The following is a 25,006-nucleotide window of genomic DNA, read 5'->3' as shown; positions in this document are numbered from 1 at the left end:
CTCAGCTAAGTGTGGGGCCTCATTCTCTAAAAGCAGTGCAAATACCCACACTGCTTTTCCTGCCTGGGCTAATTCTTATTTACATTTTTCCGGTAAACCGAAACATCCACGGATCGCTAGATGTGGCCACAACAGTCTGAGGGTGAGTAAAGTAGGTACAGAAATAACACGCAAGTGTGTGTTACAGCAAAGCCCGCCTCCACCTAGCCAAGTCTCAAGCTTGTACGGAAAGAACACTAGGGGACGGTGATTCCCAAAGTCTGGGAGCGAACAGCTAAGTCCCAGTTCTTAGCCTAAGAGAAGCCACAAGGTGGGGAGAGGCCCAGAACTCCGGTGGAAAACCGGGAGTCTGGGTTTTAAGAAGCAGAAGACAGAGTTCAGGGCAAGCACGGCCACTGCAAAATGAGGAGGGAGCCCTGCAAAGCCACAGACCGGAGCCCCAGGTCTGACTGTGACCTCTGCCCGTTTCTGGCTGTGTGCAGAGGGCAGACCACAGCCGATGAGACCTCAGCGGCCGCCGAGAAACAGCGTCTGCAAGTCGAGTCCAACCCAACCGACTGATGAACCACAGAATCGACACTCCCCGCTCCGACGTATTGAGGAATTGGGGGCGGGGGGGGGTTGCGCCCGTTGAAAATGTAGATTCCCAGTCCCTACCCACAGATCTGCAGAATCAGAATCTCTTGGGTACAGTGCCTCGACTGTGCGCTTGTAACAAGCAGCCTCGATGACTCAGACACACGAGAGTTTGTGCTTGGCGGCTCTGAGAGCTGGCACGGTCCACATCTCATGCTTAGCTTTTGCCAAAACAGGCTGCGCTTGAGGGCGTGGCGTCTGTCGTGGCCAAGGAAGTCTGTCATCTGCCAAGAAGATGTGTCAGCTGCCTGAATCCTCGGTGCCGGCCACACGAAGCTGAGAGGTCGTTCGGAAGCACGGAGGAGATGCTTCTCCCCGAAGAGCATCACAGAAACCTCCTTGATATGGAAGAGCGCCACGGAGAGACGAGACAGCCGTCCGTCAGCATGAGGCCTTCCCCCGCTGCTCTCTTGGACTCCCCAGACCCCCTTACCCTGGTGCTTCTCCCACTTCACGGAAAGCAGCTCTTTCAAGTCTTGAGCAGATAGGTGTTAAAGACCTGCTGGGGTTCTCGCAGGCCAGCAGGCATCTAGCAAGCTGCTTGGCTCAGGAAGGTGAGATACTGGTCATTCGCGTCTGGCACCCTGGTCGCCCCATTCAATTGTTCCCGTGGCTGTTATGTTCCAATTATAAAAACCTTCACAGATAACAAAACAAGGACGCAACTTGCAATCAACACGACGGACACAGCAGCGATGTCTGTCACGCACTTAATCTCCCCACGCTGGTCATTGTGACTGACGTGTCTGATTTTACCAAGGAGTAAAGGCGGCCCTGTCTCCACAAGTGTCCAGTGTCCTGCAATGTGGCGAAACTGACTTGGAACTCCCAGCCCTCACGTCTGTCAGCCAAGCGACCCCTCTCTCAGGACGATTGCAATGGTTACTAAAGAAAAAGTAGGCATGGGATATTCTAAATTTTCAATTAATGGGCTCTTCATGGAAACCTGTTAAGCCTTGAATATGTAGAATTTTTTGAAGGATTAAAACATACGGTGGACTAGAATTCCTCACCCATTCATTTGGAAAACTACTTGCTAAGAATGTTCTCCAATCTTAAATCTGGGAGCTGATCTAATTAAGTGATCCCAAAGCCAGGCTACAGCCGGAAAACAGAAAAATACATTTTAATCAGTTCTAACTTAACATTAAAATAGCAGGAGATATGGTGGTGCATATGAGATGGGGAGAGAGAGAGAAAAAGGTAGAGACATCAAGATATATACATATATGTCTATTATAATATATATTATATATAGTAGACTTAGATATATCTTATCTTAGTAGACTTATATATATTATATATAGTAGACTTAGAAGTATAGAGAACTATATATATCCTAATTCAGATGCCCCTTGCTACAGGTGTATGCAAAATTAAACAAATGAAGAGGGCAGTTTCCTGTCGGGACCGTGTTTCTGTTTTAGAACAGAGGCAGACAAATTGTGACTTTAGAGCTCAGTTTTAATTAAATCACTGAGGCTTAGAGCCTTACCAACTCTGAACGCCTGCCCCTCTTTCCCGAGTCTGGGTCTGCACATCCACACAGATAACACCACAACTGGTAAGTTACTTTCTTACCTAGTTAGCATTAGCCAAGGTGTTGGGTTTTTCTTTCCTATTTATGTATTTTTACCAAAACAATGAATACACCAGGTTCCGAAATTTACAAGAACATATAAAACAGGCTTGCCCTTGTTCAAAGCTAACTGCTATTAACAAACTCATGTACATGTTTATCCTCCCAAAAATGTCTATTTATATCAGCATGAAAGTATATCCTTATGTAACTTCTGAGGCACACACTCTTCTATATGTATTTATATATGTGTGCATATATGTATGTGTGTGATATATATATTATACACACACAATTCTTAGTTCTTTTTCATTATTTTCATTAAAGATATTTTGAAAATTTTCCATATTTTCACTTAGAGATCTACATTATAGATCTACCTCGTATTTTTTCAGCTTCATTGAGATGTTACTGGCATATGATGTAAGTTTAAAGTACACAATGGGATGATTTGATACGCTTATATATTGAGACCTACCTCATTTTTAAGGCTGCATAATATTCCAGAGTATGAATGTATTAGAATTTAGGCAGATATTGGGTTCCAGACTTCTAATGTTACAATGCTGCAATAAACATCTTGTAGATGTTTTTTGCACATTGGTGCTGATGTATTTGTGAGACTGAGAACTGGAAACAAAATTGCTGTGTCAGGTGACATTTATAATTTTACCATATAAATTACCTGCCGAGGGGTAATAGCTATTTACAGTCCTACCGAAAGTTATGTGGGAATTCCTATTTGCCCTCAGCCTTGCTAGTGCATCACCCCCACCATTCTCTCCTGCAACACCATTTCCCCCCCACCCCTCTCTGCTGGGTCATTCATCAGGTTCCCCCTCTACTATTAACACTTGGCTGCTCTTTACTTCTAAAAAAAAAAAAAAAAAGTTGTCTATACTGGCAGTCTCCATCTCTCCCCGTTCTCGTCCATCCTTAAATTCCTGTTATGGAAATTCTTAAGCATGCATCAGAGTAGAACAGAATAATAACCCCCGATATAAGCCCCTCTATATCTGTCACTCAGCTTCAACATAACATTCTGCTCATTTTATTTCCTGCCCTCTTTTTCCTAAGTATTTTCAGTCATAAATTCGACCACAAAGACTTCAGTGTGTGTGTCTAATAGATAAGGGCTTTAAAAAAAACAAATGTAGTCACTATATCATTTTACCCACCATAATTAATAATTATTTAATATCATCTGATATCCAAGCCATCTTAAATTTTTCTGTCTCAAAGAAAGTCTAAGATGGTTTTGTTCAAATCAGGATGCAAACAAGTTATGTTCCTTAGTCTTTAAGTCCAACCATCCATTTTTTTTTTTTAATGTTTATTTATTTTTGATACAGAGAGAGACAGAGCATGAATGGGGGAGGGGCAGAGAGAGAGGGAGACACAGGATCGGAAGCAGGCTCCAGGCTCTGAGCCATCAGCCCAGAGCCCGACGCAGGGCTCGAACTCACGAACCGTGAGATCGTGACCTGAGCTGAAGTCGGACGCTCAACCAACTGAGCCACCCAGGCGCCCCCATCCATTCTTTATTTTACATCTGCAATTTGTTGAAGAAGCTGGGTAATCTGTCCTGTGGAATTTCCCACATTCTGGATTTCGTGTGCTGTTGACCATGTTCTTCAATATCCCACACCTTTACAAACTGATCTTCCGACGTGGAGGCTTGATTACATTCAAGTTTTGTTTTGGCCAATAATTCATTCAACACCGCTGGTGTTGGGTCCTTGCTCTTGCGACACATTGGAGGCATTAACCTCTGGCTGTTCCTTTTTTAGTAACACTAAGATCGATCACTGGGTTCACATTTATCAACCCGGGCCATTCAACAAAACGTTTCCCATCAACCTTTCACCTTTCAGCAGTCTAGGTCCATTATTTCACTAGAAGTGACAAAATGGTGCTTTGTTAATCCTATCGTTTCTCTGACATCTAGCTATGACTCTCACGTGAAGAACTTTCCCTTATCAGGCCAAGTGGATCCACAAAATGCTCAGGATAAATGCTTTGTTTTTCCAGTTCGCAATTTTCAAAATAATGGGTTGGAGCCCCAGTCATCTCCAAATAGTTTTTTTTGTTTTTTTTTTTTAATATTTATTTACTTTTCTTTTTTTTTTTTTTTTTTTTCAACGTTTTTTATTTATTTTTGGGACAGAGAGAGACAGAGCATGAACGGGGGAGGGGCAGAGAGAGAGGGAGACACAGAATCGGAAACAGGCTCCAGGCTCCGAGCCATCAGCCCAGAGCCTGACGCGGGGCTCGAACTCACGGACCGCGAGATCGTGACCTGGCTGAAGTCGGATGCTTAACCGACTGCGCCACCCAGGCGCCCCAAAATATTTATCTACTTTTCAAGGGAGAGTGAGTGGGGGAGGGGCAAAGAGGGGGAGAGAGAGAATATCCCAAGCAGACTCTGCACTGTCAGCACACAGCCTGACGCGGGGCTTGAACTCATGAACTGTGAGATCATGACCCGAGCTGAAACCAAGAGTTAGACTTAACTCACTAAGCAGCCCAGACGCCCCTAGTTTTGGTGTTTTAACCATCATTGTGACCTCGTGCATCTTTATGCATTTCTCATTTCAGTCCACTCTTTTTTTTTTCTAGTGTTTATTTTTGAGACAGAGAGAGACAGAGCATGAGTGGGGGAGGGGCAGAGAGAGAGGGAGACACAGAATCCGAAGCAGCTCCAGGCTCTGAGCTGTCAGTGCAGAGCCCGACGTGGGGCTCGAACTCACGACCTGCAAGATCATGACCTGAGCCAAAGTCGGATGCTTAGCCGACTGAGCCACCCAGGTGCCCCATATATAGAGACGTTTCAAAAGTGTTTTCTAAATAATATTCTGAAACCAACTCTAGGAAAACTTTGTTTTGAAAATTCGTTTTAGAAGGAAGCGGACATCCCACTAAGGGAGGCACTAAGCCAGGAACAGCCGTGCGTGGCCGTCGGAGTCCCGCACAGCAGCCTTCCCTCCCAACGCCCACCAGTGTTACTTCCCGCACACCCACTGGATCCATGGTCCTACGGTAACTCGTGTAAACAGACCGGGCCACACCAAAAACCCAAGAAAAATACAGCAGCTTTGTGCAACTATCACAGTAAAATTTATTCTGTAAAATCCAGTTAAAGTACACTGTGCATAATTTAGCAAAGATCAAATACCGTAATAGAATTTTTTTAGGAAAACATTTAGCACCCACAGTATTCTCAGGAATTTTGAGGACCGTGACCGTCTCTGCTAGCTCAATTTTCACAAGGTTACACGTTGTACAACCTAAGGGAAGATTCAACTTTTAAGAAGGCTGACAATATTTTTCAAATAAAGCAAAATCAGTTAGCAGGAAAATAAGTTCCACCTGACATCTGGGTACATCTTTTCCCCGAATCACCTGGCATGTCGTGGCCAGAAACTCCACTTACTAAGTGAACTAGTAGCTTCCCTCCAAGGGTTGGGACCAAGTTTCCTTCACAGAAATCCTCCTGTACCAGTGAAAACTGTCATTTGCCCAATTAAGAGAGACTGCAGAGCGTGTCAAAAATGCAAAAACGGTCCCCAAATTACTTGTACCACTTAAAGGTTTTGGAGCTAGTCCTCAAAGACACTGACTGCAAAGTACGGACTACTTTTGTTCGTCAGGCAGAGAACTCGGGCAGCGTGCCTGGGCTCTCGTGTTACCTTTGGCCGTAACCTAGTTTAGGTGCCAAGTGAGACGAACTGTTCGCTGGGAACTATCTGTTGTGCTACAGTACAATTTGCCTTTTCCTTAGTAGGGAAGGTATGGTTGAAAACAGAACATTCGGTCTTTCTGGCAGTTAATCAACATGATACAACCTTATGTTTCTTAACTGTAGATTTCCTAATCAACCATTTAAAAAAGGTAACAGTCAACACCATTAAACCTTTCTTTGCTCTAGTTCACCGTTTTTATTTATATAACCACCTTTCTCCCAGACAAGCAATGTTACTGGAACGTAAGGCAAAGATGCCTCGTTGCTCACAATCCTGTTCCTCTTTTGGAGCGTCTTCTCAGCAGCCAGTTACCACACGGTAATTTTCACAGTTTCAAAGTTTTCCTCGTTTTAAAACAGCAACAAAGTGTTATACTTGATGGCAGTTATGGTCAAAGAGTTCCATCAACCTTATACAGTTTTCATAATATAACTTCAAGTATGTGTGTCATTTCATCAACACAAACCTCGCAAATGAAAACCAACCACCTAGTGCCATCTCCCTTCTGGTGCCTTGAGACATAAGAGCACCACCTATTTGTCTATTTCAGTGGTTGAAACGTAATCCCGTTTCAGCACCCATCGACGAGAGTTCGAGCTTAACGACAATACATGATGGCTTACTGAAAGGTAACAGTCTTAACATCCCCTCAGAAGGAAGTCTGTTCCTTCTGCTGCAGCTGGCTCCTAGAAAAGAGTGTTGACGGGGGAAGTAGGACAGATGTCTAGTTAGGGCTGTGCAGTCCTTAAATCGCGTAAGTATTAATGTCGTGTTTCCCTGGAAGTACACAATTATACCAGATATAAAAGATGTCAAGGAATTATGTTGTTGAGATACATCAGGATGAGCCACATTTAAAATGTTGACCATGGCTTTGCAGCCTTAAATAGAGAACAGAGGAAAAGCACAGAAATTAATGCTGGTGATCAACTCCCACCTTTTTAAACCAAAATGCCGTTTCATCAGCACTCCACTTCGAAAACAAAGCGGAGGATTCCAAACAAGTGATAAATTTTACACAACATCGTGATGACCTAGATCAGTCATTAGACATGGTAAATACAAGCAAAGAAAATAAAGTGCACCTTTCCAGTATATAAAGTTATAGACCCAGTAGTCACTTGTTTAATTGGCAAAATAGACTGAAATATAAAAAGTACTGGACACAACAAAGTTACACAGAAAGTAGTACTATTTCAGTTGAAAAGTGACAATCTTTCAGTACAGCAGAGGGACAGATAACCTTTTATTAAAGCTATTAGATTTGGAGACTCTTGAATAGTTTGATTTTGTGTAGGAGAAAGGAAAGCCATTCTTCTAGAAGGCACTAACTGAGTTAAATGTGCAGGCAACTTCACAAAGAAAGTGTGTGCGAAGGACAGTCGACAAGACCGCTTGGTCTTTTGCTGTAGTCCTTACTCTGCAGGGTGCACTGTGCACTATCGCGGAGGCACCGTATCAGTCCGCAGGCTGCCCCACGTCCCCGCCAGTATGCTCAGTCGACGGTCTCACAGATCTCCTTGACCTTCTGGTTGAAGTCTTCCGGTTGATCTGCATACACATAATGCCCCGCCCCGAGAATGGCCTGGGAAAGGAAGGCGTCAGGAGGTCGGTGAGCAAAAGCATTTAAAAAAACACGAGGACATAAACAAGGCACCTAGCAATGAAAGTGACAACAGCTACACAGAAATAAAACGTAAGGGGATGAGCAACACTGATCTGCAGTAACTTTTATGTATCTCCATCAACTAAAGAATCTGAGAACCAAGGGAAAGATCTATTGGACCTTACTACAAGTTTACATGCAGAGAGCCATTCTAAATTGACCCGCGCCAGCAGATCAAGTGAACCGAGGGAGAACATGCTGCCTTGTGAGGGGGGAGCTGCTCAGGGGCCACTGGAGTGTCCTTCTCCCGCGTGGGAGATGCCACAGCTCTAGGGACAGGCAAGGCTGGCCTGGACAGGTGTGCGAGTCAAGCCCTGTCCGTCGTCACACGTGGCATCAGGTCCTGACGGAGGCTCTGAACGCTCGGGGATGATGCGGAATCTCCCCGCAGGCCGACACGACGGAGCAGGCTGCACCTGCAACTGGAAGCCCAGACTGACCCCACACTTACTATCGTCTTCACGTACGAATGTGGTCGCAAGGACTGGATGCTGGTGCCGGAATTGCCATCTATGCAGGATCGGGCGCCATAGATCACCGAAACCGGAATGTCAGGGTGCATTTTGCCAATTCGCTGGAGCATTGGCCTTTTTGCCCATCCGTAGGGAATGGTCATATTTTTGAACGCTGTCTCACCACTTAAGGAAAAGGAAAACAACATACATGTGACTTCGGGGGAGGAGCATGCATCGCACTCCCACCGTCTCTATCAAAACGCTCATATTTAACTTCTCCCGAAGAAAAACCTCAGTTTAAACAGAAAATGACGCACTAGAAAGCGTAAGAAACAAACCCCACAGAAGGTACACGCTTTTGTTAGATAAACAAGATTTTCTCAACTCCAGCTGATTAAAAGTCACCCTCTTCTAAATCAAACATGCAACCCTAGTTCCCGATCATTAAATTATTCAATTCCCTATGGGGAGAGTTAACATGTTTTCTTCACTGTAACTCATTTTGAAATGTAGAACATAGCTTTCCAACACGTGCACGGCACCAACTTTTTACCTGCAATAGTAAAGATACCAAGATGAGAAGAAATGCAGATTGAGTATTCCTTGTGTGTTTACATTTTTTCTTTCCTGCATATCATGACATTTGCTGTTTAAAAAGCCCTTTCTGGCAAGGGAGAGGCCGCCTCCTGGAGCAGCCCATTCTCAGAGACGGCGAAGGGCTCACCCGGGACCACGCCGGTCACCTGCCAGCTAGCAGTCCAGCAGTGCCACGCCTCTTCCGTCCTGCCCACCACCCAGGAGGCAGCGTCCCTCTGCCTCAGTCGTCCAGGGCCGGGCACCAGGCAACGAGTGACCAAGCCCCGGATCTCAGAGCCTACCGAAGCCGGTCCACTAGCTGGTCCTAAACCGTCTGCCGCGCCCGGCCTTGCCTCTCCTGAAGGACCCAATAAAAGTTCTGGCCTCACTTTCCCTTCACGCTTGTTTTCTGCCACGTGACCAAAGTCTCGTGCTTCCCTGTCCCGCCTCGTGGCATTCAGTGACCCCTTTCTAGGTCCTGTGAGTATAACAAACTTTGCTTTCTTGAGCCTGTGTCTTCTCTTGTGGCCACACCTGACCGCCCGTCACACAAAAGAACACAGCACACTCTGCAAACTCCCAGGACGGATCCGCTCAGCTGTCACTTCGGTTTCCTTGCAGTACTAGGCAGAGCTCTGAACTGCCTGTTGTGAAGAATCCAAGTTCCACCGTAAGAAAGACAGCGAACTGGCACCGTGCCGGCACACGCAGTCACGAAACGTAGGGGGACAGGAAAGCAGGGAGACCACGCGGGAAAACAGGTGAGGTACCTGGGACTGGCCGCTAAAAACTGCTGGACGACTCTGTACAGGGTGCCGTCCTAATCTGCCAGACCCCACGGCCCAGTGAGTCACAAAGTCGTCAATCTCTTCGGGACCCCAAACCTCCCAGCCTCCCTCACTCCTGGCAGAGGAGCTCTAACCCACTTTACTAACAAGACTCAGACTTCAGCACAACAGTGGCCACGGCCTCGCCCCTTAACTAAGCAGGCGTGCGCGTTCTCAGCCAAAAGCGAGGGAGGCTGCCTCTGCACCTGGCCTCTCGGCGTGTCACCCAAGTCGGAACCTCGGAAGGCTGGGGTACCACCTGCAGGTTCCGAAGTGTGGCCCGTGACCCACCCACACTGGAGTCATCTGAAGGATTTAACATGCAGCCCCGCCCACCGAATCAGTCTTAGAAACAGAGAGTTCAGGGGTCACACTTTTGACAGTCCCCCCCCCCCCCGCCCTGCCCCCAGCAAGTCTGGTATGCCATGAGGCAGGAGAACCGGGGCTCTCCTCGGCCTGCCGTGTGCTTGACCCTCTCCCTACAACTCCGCGGCCCTGTCTTCCAGGCTCCTCCTAGCTCCCCACTATCTTCAGGCTGTTCTGTCCACTGGTGCCTTGCACCTAACATCTCTAAGTCATATTTAAAAACAAGAAAGAAACACCTTTGTTTGGCCCTCTTGCTCCCTGTGGTGTCTCCCCTCTTCTACTCACTGACAAAACGCCTGTACAACTCCCTCCCTGTCTCCCAGCCCTCAGGTATTCCTCACCCACTGGAGCAGAGCTTCTCCCGCCGGCCCAGGGTCATTAAAAAAGTGCTCAGCAAAAGAGGAGCGTTGTCATCACGTGACCTGGAACCACGCTGCAGGGCATCTCCCGGGCGTTTGTGAAGTTTGTGAGACCAAATGCCCTTTGGCAGAGCAAAAGTCTCCAAAAAGATCCGTGGTGTCGCCAACTATTTCCTTTTGTTTAATCTGGCAGCCCTTTTCTCGCGGAACATGCAGACTCGGTTCAGAAACGCGGTTTTATCTGCAATGCTGCTTTATCTCCCACCTCCGACCCCCTCCTGCAGGTGCCCAGGACCACGGCCCCCTCGGCTTACCCAGGACACTGTGCAGGGAGACAGCACACACTGCTGCCTCATCTCCCAGCGGAACCCGGGACAGTTTTGCGTAGCAGACATCCCACGAGCAGGGGGTACGTTAACAAGCATCCGTCATTTAAGTACTGATAAAAGTCTCGACTACTCGCATGCTTTCAAAGAAGGAATGTGTCAAACGCCGACACGGTAAACTGGAACCCTAACCCGTACCTTGGAGTCTGCACGTTGCAGTGGTAGATGTACTCTGTCACAGTGTCATCGTCAAACATTGAAGAATACTTCCGCTTGAAGTCAGGCCTTAAACGCTGCACGAGACTTAAGCCTATGTAACGGGAAGTGAACGTTTTGAGTTACAGTCAACTGGCCGACTAACAGAGAGAGGCTTTGTGTTTGCTCCCAGAACGGGCGTTACACGCAGACACAGCCACATGTGTTAAAGTGTATATTTTAGGTGGAAAAGAGCACAGGGCCTAGTAGCTGCTCTCCTCAGGTTCCCTAAGCATTAAAATAAGGAGTAAAGAGTATTCTACATTGACTTACAGGTGTGTTTCAGGAGCTCAAAACGTACAAGTTAACTTTCTAAGACTTGTCTTCATAGGAAAATAAATTCCATTAAACATGGCTTAAGTTAATTTATTAATCGTTAGTTCTCCCGCAATTGTAACACATTAGCCTCTAAATAAACAAAGTGGGATATACAAGTCTTTCTGTGGAAAAATGAGCCGAGTCTCTGCGGGATTTTGGACACTTCCAATCCTCCCGGCTAAGGCCATCCACTCCTGAGGTGAGAAGTAGGGCCAAGGCCCCCAGAGGAAAAAGGATGAAGGGCAGAAGCTTCCATCTGGTCCCTATTGCCCCTACTGGGGCCCCAGGGGCTAGCCAGTTTCCCTTTCTGCTGTCACCGCCCATCATTCTAGCAAGGTCTTCTTCACCGGCCCTCCTTCCCACCTCTGAAGGAATTTTACAGCTCGGTGGAGAATTCTGATGATGTGGTTGATATTCTACATGACCCCCCCACCCCGACCATGTGCAGCAACAGTGGCAGACAGAGGGCATGGCGGGAGGGGCCACTCCTAAGGAGCCCCCCTCCCTCCCCAACTACTGTCTCCTAGTTTCTTTTCATACTTTACTCTTCCCACACTTGCTACATGTGGAACTGTGATCAAGCATAATCCACTTGTATTTCAGGACTGTACAGACTAAATACAGTTTTGAATAGTCCATCAAAGGAGGACCGGACACCTAAGAGGAGTGGCTCTGTACTACTGGGGGGGGGGGGGGGGACGGTGAAAGGGTTGTGGGTGGGGCACAAAGACTATCTGTCAGAGCGCTGAGGAAGAGTGCTGTGGTCACCAACCCAAACCCTGTGCAGTTCCGTGGTTCTCCCTATCCCAAAGGGGCATAGGGCAAAGAGGGGCCTAATACTTAGGAAGAGGGGAGCAGAATCTACAGCCGCCTCTGCAGCAGTTATTTCCACACCCTCCCCCATCCCTCTCCTCTCGTCTTGCTGACAGAAGCTGACTCTTGTCTGTGAGTTAGGCAGCAACATGCCCAGGTAAGTGGGCCCCTCACTCCAGCCCCTGGCAGCAAATCATGATCGATCAGCCACAGATACGTATTGTTCCTTGCCAGTGCAAGAACCAGGGGTGGGCAGAGCCGTATGGGGAGGCCTGCTGGGGCCTTCCAAGGAAACTTTCTTCCCTGACCAAGAGCATCATGGGGAGAAGGCCATTCTCCACTCTTTCCTTTCTTCTTGCTCAGAGCGCTGCTTCGTGAGATGAGGCTTCCCGCCATAGCAGCCAAACAACGTGAGGAAAAAAGGTCAGGAATCACAGCTGCAGGCCCCAAGGCCAACGTCAACGAGCCAGCTAGTACAACAAATTCGGACCACCTGCCTCCAGCCTGCTTGCTACGGGAACAACGAAAGGCCCTGTGGTTCAGACCACTTCGGTGTTCAGCTACTTGCGGCTACCAGCACTCCTCACGGATACAAGCGATGAGAGGGGAGCAGAGGTCCAGACCATCGCCATCGGGTCAAAGAGGAAAGGCAATTAATTCCCTTGGCTTTGGGGTGGAGACAGAGGAGCTGAGGGTGGAATCAGCTCTAAATCAGAGACTAACCCCTGTATTTCAAAATATGACCAGAAACACAGATCACGAGTCCCCAGAACCTCAGGTGGAAAAGGGTGATTTTATCTTCTTAACACTCTGACATTATGGGGCAATTAGGGAATCTGGCCATACCCAGTTGCCCCATGGTCAATCAAGTCAGGCTTTGTGATCTGCCAGCTGCGTATTGCCAACTAGCCAAAGCCTCTCTAATATCCCCAACAGGTCAACAAGCTTCACTTCTTCTCCTCGTGCCCTGGGCTAGCTCACCTGCGGCATTTCCTGCCTTCTCAGTTCTGCTAATTACCTGTAATGTTTACAGTATGTTATATATATAAATCTATCTACCTACCTATCTATCTATAAATCTCCTCTTTGAGAAGATCCAGTTTCATTATCTTTATGAAAGGACTGGTACTTTTTAGAGAAGGAGGAAAAAAAGTAATTTAGTAAATTAGTAATTCAGAGGAGGAGAAAAAGATTCAGTCTGTTTTTAAGGTTCTGACCAACAGTGGCGATCAGTAAATACTCCTCTACTACCAATATATAAACACATAGCTTTCCTAAGATACGGATGTAAGCACTCACCAAAGGGGCCTGCAATCCTGAGGCCAGCCAAAGGGTTAAAGGGAGTCAGTGCTGCTCCCAAGGCTCTGATCCACACTGGGATTGGCCTGTCTTGATCGGCAAGGTCCGGCCGCTCAGGAAAACCCCAAGGCTCCACTAAAATGAGATGATTAACCCTGTAGGGAGGAAGAACAGAAACAATTTCATTTGGCAATCTCACCCCAGGACTCTAAAGAATTAACATAGTTTATAAAGCAAAGGTAGAATCAACCACCTCAAAAACTTTCATACTAAAGACAAGACTAATGGCTGACCAGTCACATCATGATCTTATTGCGTGTAAACTTTCAGATGTGATAGGAGCTGAGAGGTTTACGGGAGGAAGAGGGCTTCCTTTTTCCTGGAGGTAAACGTGGATAATAAAGGCTACAACAAGAGTAGCGTCACAACAGTGGCTGACACTGTAGAAATGACTGAAGATCAATATTACCCTCGTCAAATAGCTTCAGATACCAACAACAGAGATCTCCTGTGAAGCAGTCATTCTAAAAATTTAAGAGGCATTAATTAGCACTTAAGGTGGGTTCAAAAAGACTTTTAAATAAACTTTCCATAAACACAGACAATGGGCTGAAATCTCCCCTAGTCTGGTAAGCATGAGCACATCTGCCCTACCCATGAGATCACAATACACTGAGAACAGATTCTGTTCCTAACCCTTTCCTAATTTTCTTCTTTAATGACCAAAGACATAGAAAATTCTCAGCCCAATCTCACATAAAATCCTTTCCTATCACTAACAGTTCTAATTGTTCCATCTTATGAAACCTCCTCCTGACGAGGGAGGACCAGAATTACCAGCAGTACTCCCACGTGCCCGCATCCGGTGTCATAGGCCATAAAGATCCTGAACAGGGCACAAAGGTCCTCATGACTCACGTGATATTCAGCGATAACCAAAACAGCCAAAAAATGCCAGCAAAAACATCCCAAGGACAAATGGACAATGATTCCTACGTCCCTTCCCTAAGTCATGACTGAAACAGAAAGGTAATGAAGCCAGAACATGGGCACAGATGGCTACTATTCCCAATGTAAAATGTTTTATTGTTTTTGCCACCACAGAGAAAGATGAGTTGATAAGGAGTCCTTTGCTTTGACTGCATTTTCTCAAATACAAAGCTTTAGAGGACGGACCCAGAGCACAGAGCTCCAAGGGCCCTTGAGAACACGCAGCCCAATGTTTCATCTCACAGATGAGAAGGAAACTGAGGTGCACTGTGTGACCTGCGCCGGGACATACGGCTACTTAATGCGGAAGCAGGGATAAACCCCCATTTCCCGATTGCAGTAAACTAAACCGTGCCAACAGGCCATAGAGCAGAAGGTTCTCTCTCTCCCCCAAGAACAGGCCAAGCAACATAAGATGACATATAAGTAAAGGTAAAGCTTAACTTGTATCAACTCTAGGCCAGTCCTAACCCTGAAATACCAGATTTCGAGCACTGAAAAGATTTGTAGAGTGTAGCTACCAATCTTGTGTGGAGATGTGTAATAAGTGAGATTTCCATATACTTCATGAGACTATTTTCTACTGGCGTATGGGAAGGGGATGAAAAGGAGTTTGTTTGCTTTTTTTTTAACGGCAGAGGCTAACTGATAATGGACTTCCTCCTAAATTCCTTATTACAGCCCACAGTGAGACCTGAGGGGCGGGGAGAGGCAGGCATGCCAGAGGTTTCAGTGGAATTAATGACACAGTCACCCAGTCGAAAGCAGCAGAGATTCCCATTAGGAAACAGCTCGTAGTATTCACTATGACTCGGCTCCTGAAGAGAAAAATGAACTCTTTGTTAACACATATTTTACCTTAAAAACTTTAAGGTAAATTAAACTTTGTTATGAATTTCTTTGGGGGTCCTGCCCCGTCTATTCTAGGCTCGTACTGATCTGCTGAGCCAAGAAGGGGGAGGACAAAGGAAACTGTGAGGGAGGTCAGGTCCGGTCTATCTCTAGCTAAGTGACTGCCTTGTTTCTGCCTTAGTTTTGGCTTGCCTGGTTTCATACAGATCTTCAAAACAGCATCCGTAGATAAAAATGCCAGTTTAACAAATTATGTAAAGTACACACACTAGAGAAGGCTAACTTTCTTTTTTTTTTGAAGGGAGTGAATTGACCCAACAATTGTTCAGTCTTGTGTCTTCAGCCTAGCATGGTGCTTAGCACACAGCAGACGCTCAGTAAACATCTGGAGTATTAGGTTGTTCCATGTTTCCACTCAGAAAGGAAAGCATGTAAGTATATAGAAATTTTACTAACTATACCCATAAAGTAAGCACAGCACTTAGTGCAAGTCTGGATTGTTTTGGTCACTATTATTTCTTATATTAGCCTTGCAGGCCACTACCCATTAGTGGGAGTCAGCCAGCTGGTCTTTTTAATTGCACGGTTTGGAACAGAAAAATATTTAACAAGTGTGAGTACCATTCCATGGAACTTTTATCTCAGACACACATACGATTCTTAGTGAGAGAGTATTGTCAAAAAAGCTTGAAAACAACTTTTTAAAAGCACTGCCAAAACGTCTAACCTGGAGTTACAGATCATCTGCCTCCACTCGATGTAAAATGCCTCAGAAAAGAACTTGCTTATTTCTGGTTAGAAGACTTCTAAATGAGACAGACCATCAGAGCACTTAGGTTGCGGCTGTTAATAAATGTCCAGGAAATGTTATCCAGTTATAGCAGCAAAACTGGGAAGGCTAGTAGAGAAGACTTTTTGTAGGGGGCGTGAGAAGACAGTGGCCAGAACCACGTGCGCAGTGAGGCACTGAACTTTGAGTCTTCAAGAAAGCCTGACCACAGGTTATTACAACCTCGCACCAGTCCGAGTTCCCAGGCTACCTTCTCACCGGCTCTGCTGGTGACAAGATTACCTCCTTGCCTGACAGAAGTTATTGGGTTTAAATGTGTATCTAAACTTACAGTAATGTCGACCCAACCCTCTGATAGTCCACAGAGGACAGCCTGACGGGATTGCTGGTTCACATCCAGGATTAAGGAATGAGTCTGGCAAGATGGCATACGTGAGTCACGCTATCAGACTCCTTCGCCAAGAAAGAGAGACTGATTCAAACGACAGGAAAAGAACTGGCAGAGCAGGAAGGAGAGAAGAGCCTATCCGTTTCGAAACGCTTGAAGAGGCATTCTTCAAATTGGCCACCGGAGTAGGTCTCGAATTTGAAGATGGTGAGCACATTACAGCCCAAGGGCAGAGCAGGGGATGACCTCTGCTCCGACAGGCGGGGAGGAGGGAGTCTGAATGCCAACAAGGGTATTTTATATAAACCTGACTCTCATGGACTTTAAGGTCAGCCACCAGCCAGAAATGATACAAGAAGACAATCAGGCCTAGAACCAAAGAGCACAAGGGAACCAAAGGACCTACTTACAGAAGAAGGAAAGGAGCAGGGAAAGCCAGAGGAAGAACCCTCGGCCCCAAGGCCAGCCCCAAGGCACTTCCCGCCGGCTCCCGCCTCTGAGGGACAAGGCAGCAGCTCCGAGAACAACGCACGAAAGACCCCCGACTTCAGGCCAAGTAGAGGAGCCTCTCTTCTCAAGTGGGGCTGGCAGGAAAATGCTCAGCCTGTCTCTGTACCGTCAGGAGACAGAGCCAGGCAAGGCTGCAGGTCAGAAGACCTGAAGGTCATTCCGTGCAGAAGAAAGGACCCGTCGTAACCTTTTCTACTGTATCTATTCTCTTGGCCAAACACTTCCTAAATCAGTAAGTTTCCACACGGGCCTTTTCCGTAGTTTATGACAAGGTGTTTATGGCGTAGTGCGCTTGGCTCACTCGACGCTCTCCCACGCCCACCTTACGGGGGATCACACAGCCTGAAGAGGAAGGTAGTGGGATGGCAGCCCGTGACGCCTCACACCGCGAGTGGCCCTACTGTTTGCGACACAGCACATCAACCTACAAATGGAACGACGATGGCATCTCTCATACACATCGTGGTAAGCGAACCGAGATGAACGAAGCTCATTTGGGGGATGGGACATAGTGATTGTGCCCCCATTTAAAGAAACCTACACACCAGTTTGTAACCGCGCTGCTCACCAGCCACATGGCCTTTCCAGAAGGGCCCAAGCTGTCCACCTAGCAATTTCTTTCCCCACTGCCTAGAATGCTCTCCCCTTGAGACTCAACCTCAGCTTACACTGCACTTCTTCAGGTGTCATACTGGGCCAGGTTCTCCTCGAGAGCTCCCACGGACCTGCCCACCCCCTTCACACCCCTCAGCAGGTTAAGTTGTACCTCTTCTCCAGCACATCTTAAGCCTTCTAAAAACATACAGTCTCTCAACATTCGTTAGGGGCGCCTGGGTGGCTCAGTCGGCTAAGCATCCGACTTCAGCTCAGGTCGTGATCTCACGGTATTTGAGTTCAAGCCCCGCGTCGGGCTCTGTGCTGACGGCTCAGAGCCTGGAGCCTGCTTTAGTCTCCCTCTCTCTCTGCCCCTCGCCAGCTCATGCTCTGTCTCTCTCTTTCAAAAATAAACAGGGGCGCCTGGGTGGCGCAGTCGGTTAAGCGTCCGACTTCAGCCAGGTCACGATCTCGCGGTCCGTGAGTTCGAGCCCCGCGTCAGGCTCTGGGCTGATGGCTCAGAGCCTGGAGCCTGTTTCCGATTCTGTGTCTCCCTCTCTCTCTCCCCTCCCCCGTTCATGCTCTGTCTCTCTCTGTCCCAAAAATAAATAAACGTTGAAAAAAAAAAACAAAAATAAACATAAAAAAACTTATATAAAAAACATTCTTTAAACACAACCAACCTGCTGGAATGTAATGTTAAAGTATTTCATTCATTACCAGTATTTCAGTGGAGGAATCATCCAGGTGCTTTTCTACATAAAGCATCACAACCGCTGAACGCTCAGTTTTCAACCATTTTATTAAGAATTGGGAAAATACGTGACTGCCGCCACAAGTTAGGCCACAAAACAACTTTTATGGACAGAGACACTCTGCTGCTCATCGACATGAAGCATCTTATGTTGACTGAATGAAGCAAAAATTAGGGAAAGAAATGGATCGGGTTTTATCTGTTCTCTAGCAAAAGAACGCTTCCTAAACAAGTACATTAAACTAGTAAACTATGCACTTTCATTCTGTACCTCAAACTGCCCTATAAAAATAAAAAAGGAAGAATGGGGCTACCCATAAAAGATGAGAACAGAAATAGGTATGGACTGTTGTCTTTGGGTTTGTTCCTGCACGTGTAGAAAAAAATTGTTTTACTTCAGAAAGAAAAAGAAAGATTGTATTTGTTATACTGGAGGAAACAAAGAAAAAGGTAACTCTCTCAGAGTCCATTAGGAGAAAAAACAGAGACACAAGAAAAGATGCACAGTGAGTGAAGGAAATTATGTGCATCTCATCTGATCTCAACTAGATCATTTTTTCCTTCTTCTCAACCCCCTCCCTGCAAAATCTTCCTGAAAAGCAAAGATTTATATATTTTAATGTTTATTCATTTTTGAGAGACAGCGAGCGAAGAGAGAGAGAGAACATGAGAACACGGGGGAGGGGCCGAGAGAGAGGGGGACAGAATAGCCAGACGGGGCTGTGCGCGGACGGTAGTGAGCCAATATGGGGCTCAAATCATTGGCTCACATCGTGAGATCATGACTTGAGCCAAAGTTGGATGCTCAACCGACTGAGGCACCAGGGTGGCCCTCAAAGATTTAATCTCATGACAGCACAATAAAAAAATGGTACCTGTGGGAAGGGCTATGTGTAGTGTAGAGGCAGGAATTATACAGGAAATGTCTGTACCTCCCTCTCAATGTGGTGGTAAACCTAAAACTGCTCTAAAAAAAAATGAAAATCTTTTCAAAGAGCTGGATCAAGTGAAAGCTGGGTAAGAGACATTGAGAGTAGGTAGTTCCATACTCAGTTAATACTGTTAAAAGATAAAGCAGGCATATTGAAAACGTCCAGAGTTTATTTGAGCAAAAATGTGAATGTGGCAGTGAGTGGTTAGATACGCTCCAGCAAAAGGAGCGGGGCAAAGACTTATGTAGAGAATGCGTGGAAGCTAAGAAATTATCTGACTGGCTGTAGGTTAAAACCAAGTTGGCTATTTGTGATTGGTTGTTTTTAGGCTTCAATTCCATAACCTTGAGGCAATTACAGGTTTGGATTGTAATCTGCTTACGTAGGCCACGAGAGCATCACAGCCACCTCAGTCTGACGGCCTCCTTGTTTCATGAACTTAACACTGGGCACCACCATGTGCCCAACCACAGTGGTCCGACTGAATGTCATGCATGATTTGGGATATCTGAAAATCCAGAGGACCTCACTATTTCGAAATTAACTTCTGTTTAATAATGTAAGTAATACAGGTAAGAATATAGGCTTGAATAGCCAACATGGTCTATAGACTTCTTCTCAAATACTGGGTCGCAATCGCTCGATTTAAACATGCTAATTATTTCAAGCATTCTCTTGGTGGTTCTCGGTCCCGACACATTTCTTTAGTTTTATTTCTAGCATTAGGCACAAGCATTCAAAACGCATTTTCTAAACTGCGGCCCACTGCAGGAACCACTGGCTTGCTTTCAGAGACTTGTGCTGCCCACCATGCCATTCAAAGTATGTTGCTGTTCTTTCTCTTTCATAGAAAGTTTGAAGGTGCTCATTCTTCACTGGGTGTTGCATGTAAGTGAAGAATCACTGAAGTCTATCCCTGAAACCAGTATTTCACTGTATGTTAACTAATTAAAATTTAAATAAATAAATAAACAAATAAAAACAAAGTGCTCATTCTCTTTTGAATCACTGATTTCTTCGGAGTACTTCGTAACTGCAAATGAAACTCTCACCAACTGACCTAAATGGTAAATAGCCATGAAGGGCCAGGATTCACGGCCAGGGTCTAGCCCACATAGTCCTGTATCACGGCGCCAAAGAATAAATACCACAAGAGAAACATAATAAACCCCTGATGAGAAACAAAGGAAGCCCAGCCCCGCTGCAAAGAGTCCCCTGTTATCTTACGCCTGAAAAGTATCCACTTCCTTCTCTTACTTTCCACTACGAGTAGGACACAGTAGAAGATAGTAAATTCCAAAAGCCAACTAGAAACAGAAAATTTGCTGGCTTTTTTTGGAAGAAGGGGTCTGTCATCTGACAAGACTACAACCGGCTAGCACACCCAGGACTACAAACTCTCCAAAGGGCAGAAAGTGTTAAAGCTGAAGTTGAGACAAAGAACGTGTACAGAAAAAGCCACTGCCTGAGGGAAGAAAACCTCAGGGACGCAGGGCTGCTGCCCCACGCTTCCAAGTGTCGACGGCACACCTGAGGTCACGTGACGGGGCGGCCTCACAGGTGCGTGCATGCCATCTGAAAACAAACGACCATCATCCGAGGTTTCCTTCACAGACCTCACTGTCAAAGTTGGCTGCAATTCTGGATTTAAAAATTAGTCCAATGAGAAAATGCACTGGCAACATAAGAATGTTGATTTTTTTTGTCTCTTTCCGAATGATAAGGAAAAAAAAAGCTTTTCTTCTATTTTCTCAGCACTCAAATGTGACCTTCACTCAGAGCTGAAACAAATAGGAAATAGCACAAGAAAATAAGGTAAACAAAGAAAGCAGAAGTACAAAGATTCTGAAGCAAAATTCAAGTCATTAATTCAAAATGACTCTGAAAAACGAATCTGTAACAATAAAGGTAGGGCACAGATAATAAAAACCCTGTCAGATACACTATGCAGATATATTTTCTGTAGTTTACAGGTGAGAAAACTGAAGCTTCCAGGCTGAAGGATTTGCTCTAAACCAAAAAATAACATTGGCCCCCAGGACTTCTAATTTCTCACCTTTGGGTTCCTGTTACACTTTATTATAACCTGAAAAAGGTTAGTAAAAGCCTGTTGGGCCCAGAGATCTAATGATAACAATAACAATAAACAATACCACTAAAAGAATTCTGTTTTTTTTTTTTTTAACATTTATTTATTTTTGAGAGAGAGAGAGAGAGAGAGAGAGAGAGAGAGAGAGAGAGAGAGACATCATGAGATCATGAGCAGGGGAGGGGCAGAGAGAGAGAGGGAAACAAAGAATCCCAAGCAGGCTCTGCACTACAGTGCACAGCCTGATGTGGGACTTTGAACTCACAAACCATGCAATCATGACCTGAGCCAAAATCAAGAGTTGGACACTTAACCAACTGAGCCACCCAGGCACCCCACCCCTGAAACAATTCTTACTTGTGGTTTAAATTGTAGACACTCTCAAGTTTGGCAAACAGAAAGTCCTTTCCTCAAGCCTTCTACCAATGTTTAGCAAGTGTAACAAGAAAACACTGACATCAATATTTCAGTCACTAAACTGGCCACTGGTTGTGCCTATTTGGTCTCAAGGATCCTGTAAGAGAATCTGTCTTGAAAGGCTCAAACACCAACAGCCACCAAAGACAGGCAGGCTAGCAGAGACCAGCAGCTGGCTGTCTCTCTTCTGTCACCATCACTTACCTTGAGGGGTACTTCAGAGAGTAAGCAGCAGCCAAGAACCCACCCAGGTTGTGTCCAAGCAAGATCATTTTGTCCAATCCCAGGGCACATCTCCACTCTTCAATGGATTCCACAAACTGATTCTCCACTTCTTCCGCATCACTGTCAAACCTGGGCCTGCTACTTCGTCCAAAGCCCAACAGGTCAAAGGCATAGATGGGTCTATCGTTGCAAAGATCTCCATAATTCAGTGCCCAGAGTCCAAGACCTCCTCCAAAACCATGGAGGAGGACAAGCGGAGTCTTGTTTGAAATATTGTGAGAGAACTTCAGTGTCCATATCTTATTCCCATTCGATATACAAACGGGTTCTTTCTTGTATGTGCAGGGGACACCTAATGAAAACATAAAAAAGAAATTCTGCTTAGTTTCCCTACTTCTCCTGAGAAGAGGAGTATTCTCAGAGCAATCAGAAATTAATAATCTTCTAGACTGGTATCAATTCATAGGATTTTAGCCTTTATTAGGTCATTCCAAAAAAAAAAAAAAAAAAAGCATACATCTTATTGAAGCAAGTAATTCTCATCTAAGTGGGAAGATCTATCCCAGGGAAGTCTCAAGTACCTGCCGCCGAGGTCTTTTGGCAAGTCATGTTAGTTCTTTGGACTTCTTTTCACATCTACCAAATGAGGGTCTGAGGCTTCTAGAATTGGAGAGGAACTTAGTGCTCACGGACCCACTGTTTGGAGGTCTCTAACTGTGCAGACCATAGCAAAAGAATACCTTGAATTTGTCTAACACTGGAAGATTAATCACTGAAGATTGAAGTCAGACTCAAAAGGAACATTTTTCCCTAAAAAGTGACCAGGAATTTAGGGAAGGACTAACAGTATCTGTATTAAACACATAACCGGAATCTTAAGTCATTTCAAAGTTTAGTAGAAAAGAGGTGACAGGGTATGGCAGGAAGTCTTGGCACGAAGTTTTGGTTCAAGTCCAACAATAATGCAGAGAATCACAGTTTTGTAGATAAAAACTTACTTGCCTTCAGTGCTGTGGGACTCAACACTTTAAATCTCCCCCAAATTGACTAAAGACAAAACCAATTTGAAATTCCTTTATGTTAAATTATCACCTGAATTATTGACACTTTAGATATACCACTTACTTGCCCGTATTCACCCGCAGTGGACAAACACCAGAGAACTGGGAGTTTCTGCCCTTTAACCAAACAAATAATCTCAGGTTTTGTACCACACAGTAGCAGTAAAGAGGAAACTCAGCATTCATTCAGAATAGTAATGGAGCCCAGGCCTCCAAATGGGGGGAAATGCCGTCGGTTTAGAAAAGGACACGATCCAGCATCGGTACCAAAGCAAAGCCTGGCAGCATTTTGAACACAGATGTCTGCGTATTCCCGTCAACACCAGCTGTAACCTCTACTGGGCAGCTCACCCCACTTGTTTTCACATCTGACACTGAACCAGGGCCCGATTCTCATTCCTTTTTGCACCCCCAGACTCTCTCGGTAGGGAATCAGTAGGGAGCCAGTAAGCACCACTGCCAGGAAGTATATACCCAGAGATACCAGGACTGCCCTGCCCCAACAGTGCAGGTTTGGGCAAATTTCAGCGCTCGTAAGAAATTTTAAAAACAGGTTTCCACACCACTGAAACGCAGAATTAAGGAATCCTACGAAACTAGCACCAGAAGGAACTCTAAGGATCATCCTGCCCCTTCATTTTACAGGTAGCAAATGGGAAACTGACGGTGGCTCGTCCAAGGTCCTGACACCACCAGACTGCAGGTCTGGGCCTGGACCAGGTTACCTTGTTCCAGTCCAGTAAGTGCTTCACCACACAAGGCCATGTGTTCTGGAACACCTAGAGCATGTGATCAGGCACAGTCAGGATCTCTGGGGAGTCCCTGAGACCCTTCCAGGAGATCTAGGAGGTCAAAACTGTTTTCATGACAAAACTAATTTTTTACTCTCATTCTTTGATGGGTATGCAGTGGAGTTTCCAGCGATCACATGGATGTGATTACCAACAGTCTTAATGCAGAAGCAGATCCGACAATCCAGTTAACCTTATATTAAGCCAAACGTTAAAGAGATTTGCACACAATGCTACTTTTCTCGCTACATTTCTGCTTGGGAAGTAGTTATTTTTAGAAAACATGAATCTGTAATAGGTTTCTTACTATTACTTTAAAATGAATAAATTAACATATTTCAAATAATTCCATTTTAATTTCTAGTTGGTAAACATTGATAGCTATAACTGATAAACAAAGCTCCTTAAGGTCCTTACTAATTTAAGTCCTTTAATTAATTTAAGAGTATAGCAGGGGGGGCGCCTGGGTGACTCAGTTGGTTCAGCGTCCAACTTCGGTTCAGGTCATGATCTCACCATTCGTGGGTTCAAGCCCCACGTCGGGCTCTGTGCTGACAGCTCAGAGCCTGGAGCCTGCTTCGGATTCTGTGTCTCCCTCTCCCTCTGCCCCTCCCCTGCTTGCACGCTGTCTCTCTTAAAAATAAACATTAAAAAATTATTTTTTCTTAAAGAGTATAATAGGGACCCAAGACCAAAAAGTTTGAGAACCCCTGCTTCCCAGCGTTTCTGCACTTGTTAAGAACATGGTAAAGGGAAAAACAGACCACACACAGAACCTTTTCTCCAGTTTCTGGGCAGTGTGACCTATGAGATCTAGTTCAGCAAATAGCTCAGTTAACTTACAGGAAGAAAACCTTACATTTTAAAATTTTCTCTTCAGCTTCTTTAAGGTGTGATGTAGATGTAGGGCACCAGGTGGGAAGCCAACCAGTTAGCCATCCTGACCTAGAGCATCAAAAACAAAATACAAAGAGAGATGTTAATGCCCTTCTCAACTCCCAGCTGTCACATCTAAAGAAAAGCAGAACAGGAAACTCATCGTCCATACGACGGTGAAGCTGTCTACCTGTGGCACAACCCACCTAATACATACAAAGCATTGTGGTAAAGTACCGGGCGGCAGACATTCAACTTCAGCCTGTGAACCTACAGGTAGACATGGCTGGCCTAGAGTGACCTGGTTAACTGTCGATGAAGAAGCTTCAGGCTCCAATAAATAGCAGATGAAAAGAATGACCCAGGTATCTGGCAGGGGGGGACAGAAGCAAGCCTGAGGCGACCAGTAAGGCAAGGTGTGGGGACACGAGAAAAGACAGGCTTTGCTAGTAGCTAACGAAGGAGAGGACGAACCTTTAACTCCCGGCCTGGCAGCAGCAGACCACAAGCTCATCCTAA

General features: G+C 45.6%; 1 protein-coding gene across 5 annotated transcripts in view; it reads right to left on the bottom strand.

The window, feature by feature from the left end:
• Window positions 1–25,006, bottom strand: part of ABHD5 (abhydrolase domain containing 5, lysophosphatidic acid acyltransferase) — a 47,362-nt gene that overhangs the window by 9,985 nt on the left and 12,371 nt on the right. For 2 of the 5 annotated variants that reach the window (XM_049629108.1, XM_049629105.1), the window contains exons 2-6: window positions 24,471–24,556; window positions 21,739–22,111; window positions 13,219–13,373; window positions 10,732–10,843; window positions 8,076–8,262 (exon numbers count right to left, since the gene is read on the bottom strand). In XM_049629108.1, the coding sequence (XP_049485065.1) occupies window positions 8,076–8,262; window positions 10,732–10,843; window positions 13,219–13,373; window positions 21,739–22,111; window positions 24,471–24,556 (913 nt within the window). Of the gene's footprint in view, window positions 1–17; window positions 1,274–5,774; window positions 7,544–8,075; window positions 8,263–10,731; window positions 10,844–13,218; window positions 13,374–21,738; window positions 22,112–24,470; window positions 24,557–25,006 lie in introns of those variants that run through there. The other 3 variants (XR_007457442.1, XM_049629107.1, XM_049629106.1) reach the window with 3 other exon arrangements.

Source organism: Panthera uncia, chromosome C2, assembly GCF_023721935.1.
Source record: "Panthera uncia isolate 11264 chromosome C2, Puncia_PCG_1.0, whole genome shotgun sequence".
Lineage (NCBI taxonomy): Eukaryota > Metazoa > Chordata > Mammalia > Carnivora > Felidae > Panthera > Panthera uncia.
The sequence above is the reverse complement of the archived record's forward strand: the minus strand, read 5'-3'. Positions and strand labels throughout refer to the sequence as shown.